At 42.6% G+C, this 7,228-nt stretch overlaps 1 protein-coding gene across 1 annotated transcript; it reads right to left on the bottom strand.

The window, feature by feature from the left end:
* Positions 1-5,264: 5,264 nt before the first annotated feature.
* On the bottom strand, positions 5,265-6,095 carry LOC145090697 (RING-H2 finger protein ATL70-like). The gene has a single exon (XM_079028811.1). It carries the CDS (start codon positions 5,955-5,957, stop codon positions 5,421-5,423), a length of 537 nt encoding a protein of 178 aa, XP_078884937.1. The 5' UTR covers positions 5,958-6,095; the 3' UTR covers positions 5,265-5,420.
* Positions 6,096-7,228: the final 1,133 nt, after the last annotated feature.

Raw genomic sequence — 7,228 nt, 5'->3', positions numbered from 1 at the left:
CCTCATGCTGCTCTCTAGATCTCGAATATACCATAATGTCGTCGATAAATACAATCACCGACCGATCCAGCATCGGCCTATACACTCGGTTCATGAGATCCATGAACACTGTCGGGGGATTAGTGAGCCCGAAAGGCATCACCACAAACTCATAATGCCCATAACGCGTCCTAAACGCTGTCTTCTGGACGTCCTCATATCGCACCCTCACCTGATGATATCCAGACCTCAAGTCGATCTTGGAGAACCAAGATGCTCCCTGCAACTGATCAAACAAATCGTCGATCCTTGGCAACGGGTAACGGTTCTTGACCGTCAGCTTGTTCAACTCCCGGTAATCAATGGACATCCGGTGTGAACCATCCTTCTTCTTGACGAACATGCTAGGCGCTCCCCACGGCGAGCTGCTCGGCCGAATAAACCCCTTCCCCAGTAGCTCCTGAAGCTGCGAGGATAACTCTTGCATCTCTGGAGGTGCAAGGCGAGAAGGCACCTTGGCGATAGGCGCGGCCCCCGGAACCAAATCGATACTGAACTCCACTTGCCTCACAGGAGGCACACCCAGCAACTCCTCGGGAAATACATCCGGAAACTCACGCACTACCAGGACCTCCTCCACTGACCTCGGTCTCTCGGAATCCACCCGCGTATCCATCACATACGCCACAAAACCCTTACAGCCCTGCAGAAGACACTGCCTCGCCCTATCGGCTGAACAAAACGCTGATCCTGAACGTGTACCCTCGCCATACACCGAAAGAACTCCCCCACTAGGGTCTCGTATGGTCACCAGCTGTCGCTCACAGTCGATAACCGCACCGAATCTGCTCAACCAATCCATGCCCACCATGACACATACATCACCCATCGCAATAGGAACCAGATCAATCGGGAACTCAACACCGAAAATCTCGACTACGCACCCTCGGAGAACCTTCGTGGCATATATCACCCTCTCATCAGTTATGGAAACTCTCATAGGCCGACTCAACGCCTCACGACTAACACTGATATGCTGACTAAGCCCCTCCTTGCCACACTTGTAGCAAGATCCCGCTCTGCAGACTCCATCATGACCCTTGCCACACTTCCCACAAGTGCGGCCCTTCTGGCTCCCTGGTTTGGGATCAGCGGGCTTGGCCCGCTTGGCTGCCGGCTGAGACTGTGTCGGTCACCGATCCCTCCCCTGAGACTCCGCCTCCTCCCTGGCCCGAGTCTCTAGCTCAATCTCCCTCTTCCGGGCATTTGCTTGAAGCTCAGCAAATGTCCGGTACGAGGAGTTCGCCGCGAACTCCCGAATGTCTCGCCTCAAAATACTCAAATATCGGCTCATACGTGCCTGCTCAGTGGACACGTGCTTAGGGCAGAACATCGCCCTTTCATGGAACATCTTGGTAATCGCTGTAACTGACTCAGTACCCTGCTTGAAGGTCAAAAACTCTTGGGCCAAACGCTCCCTCTCCACCTGGGGAACGTACTCATCTCGGAACATGGCAGTGAACCTCTCTCAGGTCACTGCCGCAAGCTCAGCAGGCATAAAATGTGTCGTCACAAACTTCCACCAGTCCTTCGCTCCCAAGCGAAGCTGGTTCAGCGCGAACCGAACCTTCAAATGCTCAGGAGATGAGCAAGTGAAGAAAGACCCCTCTATATCATAAATCCACCTCATAGCTGCCACCGGGTCCTAGGTCCCATCAAACTCTAGCGGTTTGTGTTGCTGAACTCCCGGAACAGCAACGCATCACCACCTTGCGGCCTCACGGCAGCAATAGCCGCGGTGGCCACTGCAACAGCAGCCTCAGAAAGAGCGGCATAACGCTCGTCAAAGGTCTCAATCAGCATGGTCTTAATAGACCCGAACATCTCTGGTATCTCTGCTCTGATGGCCGTAGCCACCTCCTCGTGGATGATCCGACGGATCTCCTCATCACTGGTCTCGCTGCTCTCAGGCATCAAACGTGTCCTCACCATGATCTACCTCTGAAATACAACATACGAAAAATTAGAACCCCTTTGAGCATACTCACACTCGACAACTCATTCCTCCTTGATCCTTGGTATTCCAAAGATTTTTACTTGGGCTGTACACCGCTCTGGTGCTTTCAGTAGTACGGGCCCAATACTACTGTCCGCACCGTATCAGAATACACCCCAATTCCTCCTCTTCGGATCCCAAATTCCAAGTACTCTATCATGCATAGGCCACTCTCTAATAGATCTCTCACAAGCCCCTCGCTGCTACCTACTCACTCTCAAGCATCTCATAGCAGCTCACCTCTTCCTAGGCTAAGGCATCACAAATCAGGCCACTCTAGTCCTAACAGGAATACCTAGCCTACTCTAGCATGCGAATACATCATATCAATATCAATATCACATAACAAGAGGGTATTTTGGGAAATCACCATTCGGGCGCGGACTGATCGTACACACAACTCTGCTCTGCGTTTTTCCAAAAATCTTTTACTCTTTTTGAAAATACTTCTCAAATCCTCAGTTTGAGTTCAAATACGCCCGAAGGTGTACTCGAATCCCTCAAACCAAGGCTCTGATACCAACTTGTAACACCGTGAATTTCAAAATAATTTTTCGCATAAAATAAAAACATTTTCATTAAATTTTCATAAAAACATCAATGTTTTAAGACTCCAATCCATATCATACAAAAATCCCAAGATCACATATCATAAAAATCCCATGCGTGTGTATAGATCAAGCCGACGCCTTCCTACGGTCATCACTAGTACCTGAAACAAACAACACTAACACTGTAAGCACAAAGCTTAGTGAGTTCCACAAAATACCACACATAACACATATTAGCCACTCGAGGCTATAACTCTGTGGGTCCGTAGACTCTACTCTGTGAACCCACTGGTTCTAACTCTGGGAACCTTCCGGTTCCAACTCTATAAACATGCACAGCATAAATCACATAGAAATAATGCAGTACAATGCATAACATACATATAGCATACAAATACTCTGTCACATGACTCTGATTACCTACTCAAGGTAAAGTATGGTGAGAAGACTCACCTCGTATATCTCGATAACTCGCGAATCCTGGAAATCACTCGTGCTCGATCCTCCGAGCTATAATCCTCCTATAACATCATATATCTCTAATTAACACTTTTACCACTAAGGTTGACTACCCCTATCAAGTCAACACTGGTCAACTCTGGTCAACAGTCAACAGTCAACTTTGACCGGACTCGGCGAGTGCACTAGGGCGACTTGGCGAGTCTATACGTGTTCACTGAATCTCTAGGATCCTCTCCTGACACGTCGAGTACACCCCCAACTCGACGAGTCCCACCTGGCATGAATCGCGAGGCCACCACGACTCAACTCGCCGAGTCTCAAGAACAACTCAACGAGTTCCAGCTCGACTCAGTCCACTTTTCAATCCTCTCTAACTCTCCCCGACTCACTAAGTCAACCCTTAACTCGGCAAGACCACTCGCTGAGTGGTCAAGGACAATCTTCATGCTACTCGCCAAGTCTGTTCTTCGGACTCGGCGAGTCCATGCCATGCACCAACTCAATCTCGCTTCTGAGGTCAGATCCGCTCCATCAACTCATAGATCTGGCCCTCCTAAGCACATTCATCACGTAAAGTCACAGTCTTGGCTACCATGCAACTCCTACAAGGCTTCTTTTGAAGAAATGACCTCTAAAATGGCAACCTAAGTCTCCAACCCAAAAGGAAGGACATAGAGCATGGCATTAGGGACTCTTTGGACCTACTAAGGTCCATATCTAGGCACCATATCCCCATTGGACCTCTCACACTTCAAATACAGAGCAAACAAGGCTTGAAGAAACCCTAGATTTGACCATATCAACAAAAACACGAGAATAAGCTCTGAATGATACCTCAAGAAGCTTCCTCTGATGAAATGGAAGTAGATCCAAGCTCCCCAACTCTTCTAGCTTGACTTTCCCCTTCCTTTCTTGCAAACACACACAAAAATTGGTGAATAATGGCCTCTTATCTCACTCATAAGAACCCTCAGCTGTTTTGGTGCTCTCAAGGTCAAGGTAGCCGCAATGAAGGGCCATAAGGTCCTTTAAATAGGGCTTAGGACTGGGAAATTAGGGTTTCATTAAACAGCGCGGACTCGCCGAGTCCATTCCTTGGACTCGCCGAGTCCAGGCGCGAACCCGCGTCCAGAACCGCGATCCTACTCGGCGAGTTTGAGCTCCAACTCGCCGAGTCCTCTCACAAAACACCAAAAATATATGCATAAAAGATACCTGGAAATCCGGGCTGTTACACAACAATTATTAAACGTCTCCTAAGATCCGATCTGACCCGATTTAGAAACTGTTTTGATAGAAAATGATCCGTTTTGGAGCTGAATTGACACTTATACCACTTTGATGATTCTACAATGGAACAAGTTTTGGTGAAATAGGTTTGGAAAACCGGATAGAAACCAGTTTTCAAATATAAAAACTGATTTTTAAATGGTAAAATAATAGTTTCTATTCATTATTCTTCAACTTGTTAATACAAGGTTTTGGTTTTCACTAGTTGTACAATCTTATATGCCGGAGAAACACTTTTCAAAAAATCAAAAGTTGAAAATGTCGTTTTGAATCCTAAACGATCTGAATATCCAAAAAACATGTTACATCATGGTGAAGACATGTTTTTTATTGGTTTGTTTCTGATCAATATGAAATCAAATTAACAAAAATACGAAAAAATGGCAAAAACGTAAGGGTTTTTTTTTTTTTTTTTTTCAAATAGAGTTTAACCGAAACCTAACAAGTTCCAAAAGGTTCAGATATTTTTGCTTAGAAATCAGTTTGGATTTATTCGATTTTAACTTTGTTAACCAAAATTAATATGGATCGGGAAAAAAAAAAAAATCTGGTTTCTGAACCCCTTGCATACACTAACACGTATATACAAGCAATGGGATTAATTTGCTATGCCATGGACCAGGTTAATTTTATTCTATTGGGCCTACGCCTCCCATAGTCCTTTTAAGGTTTTAACCTTGTATAGTTTTATAAGTGGATTGTGGATCAAGTGATCGACCCATAGTCCCTTTCACACGGTATATTTGACAACTATGACCACAAAATACACGTGAAATATTATGAAAAAGATGTTATTTAAACAAAAGTAAAAATCCCATTAAACATAAAATTTGGGTAAATTCCGTCGTACTTACCGGACAACAGGTTAAGTATATACGCGATACAGCTAATTTACGTTTAACAAACTACATACATCAACTTATCAATTGAGAAAATGAAAATGAGAAGTTATATATACAACAAATTTATGCATTCCAAGATCTACAGTATATATATCATAAATAAACAAAATGTAAACTTACAAACGTAATCATAGGACTGTTCATTTGAACTAACCCAAAAAATTGTCATCAATCAATCAATCAATCCCGTCTTCTTGCAAGTGGCACCACCTCAGCCAAAGGGGTCGAGAGTGGGGTCGGTAAGGGAGACGTTCGACAATTTGGGCATGTGGGGTTCACCCGCAACCACGGATCAACACATTTAACATGAAAAAGGTGACCACAATCCGGAAGTTGTCTAAGAACATCACTCCCCTTATAATCACCCAAACAAATAGAACAACATGTTGAAAATCCTGAATCCCTTTTCTTGATCTTTGCATCTTTGTAAAGCATAGTGGGGTAACTCAAAAGTGTCTCATCATCAATGCCCACATCAACCACGCAATGGGTCGAGTCAGGCTGACCCAGGGCTGCACCCAGACTGTTTCTCTGCGCCCGGATTTGAGCTACTGACGGTGATGGTGAGGTTTGTGTGGTTCGGTTACAAAAGTAAGATGCTAATGTGATTGTTGTGATGAGTAAAAGCATCCCGACTGATATTCCGATCCCGTATCCGAATCCACTGATGTTTTGTGACCCAAGAAACCCGCCGGAGTTGAGATCCGTGTTGTTCATCTTCTTGTTTTGGTGTTATGAGAAAATGGTATTGAATAGAGGGAATCAAGAAAGAGGAGAATGAAATGTAGGTCTTGGCCAGCCAAATTTGTGGGTGTAAACCGGTGAAATGGGTACTTGGTGGGGTTAAATTTTCAAATATTGTTTTCATATTTGAAGTCAACTGCAACGTAAAGAGGGGATCAAATTGCAAGAGGCATTAAATAATGGGATTTTAAGTGTCAATTTTCAAACTTATATGAATGTTTAATAATATTAAATTGTGGAAGCTTAGGTATAACATGTCAACGGCTTTATTTTTAAGATACAATGTTGAATGCTTGACAATTGACATATACGTTTGATTATATATGTGGTATTCTTTAGGTATTAAAATATATTTATAATATATATTGATAATTAAATATATTTTTAAATAGTATTACCATTTATTTAAGCTTTCTTTTGGCGTGGTCGTGTATGGTTGCATGGTGGAAATGCACGTTGGGAGCACCACAAAAAGAGGGGATTCTAATGGTATTATTTATTTAAAAATATATAAACTATTAGATTGTATTAAATGCGGGTGTAAATTAAAGAAGGTCACGTTCATGAGGCAATCTTTGGTTAAAAGTCTCTTCATTCAACAACTATTAAAATTGTTTTTCTTTTTTATGTAAGATTTTATATATATTATTTTTTTAAAACATTTCAACAATCACGTAGTAAAGAATTGACGTCATTGTAATATTATTGAGGTTTTTAATTCTAATCCAAACTAAATCTAAGTAGATGAACAGATTTGAAGAAGTCGTTTTCATGCGTCAATTTTTTGGTGAGGGTTTGGTTTTTGTGCAGTTGACTCTAATGTGATGAAACCACGTTCTTGGTTTCTCAAAAATTTTAATAATTTTAATTTTGATAATACAAGAAAAAAAAGATCGTTAGACACAAATATCTACACATAAATAAATAATGACAATAACTAAATAAACGAGGAAAAAAACTATTGAGCCGGAGTCGTGGACTGAAAATTAGTCCTTTTTCTACATTTGGGCCAATAAAGGACTTTTGATTCAACCGGCCCTTCACAAAGGAATAGAGAAAACAAAAGAGATTTGTGGGCTGAAATTAATCATTATGGTTTTGTTATATTCCAATACAAATGTTCTATATCGGCATTTACATACATCAATGCTTATAACTACATCACTTGCCCCAGAATCATCGTGGATATATGTCACTCAGATGTGTATTAATCAATTCATATTTGTGTTCTATATGAAGGTCGT

Source organism: Lactuca serriola, chromosome 2, assembly GCF_051521515.1.
Source record: "Lactuca serriola cultivar US96UC23 chromosome 2, Lser_US96UC23_V15, whole genome shotgun sequence".
Taxonomy (NCBI): Eukaryota; Viridiplantae; Streptophyta; class Magnoliopsida; order Asterales; family Asteraceae; genus Lactuca; species Lactuca serriola.
Note: the sequence above shows the minus strand (reverse complement) of the source record. Positions and strands in the feature narration are given on the sequence as shown.

What these genes read in the sequence shown, in the direction of transcription:
- LOC145090697 (XM_079028811.1), bottom strand. Translation starts at nt 5,957, where the DNA reads ATGAACAACACGGATCTCAACTCCGGCGGGTTTCTTGGGTCACAAAAC.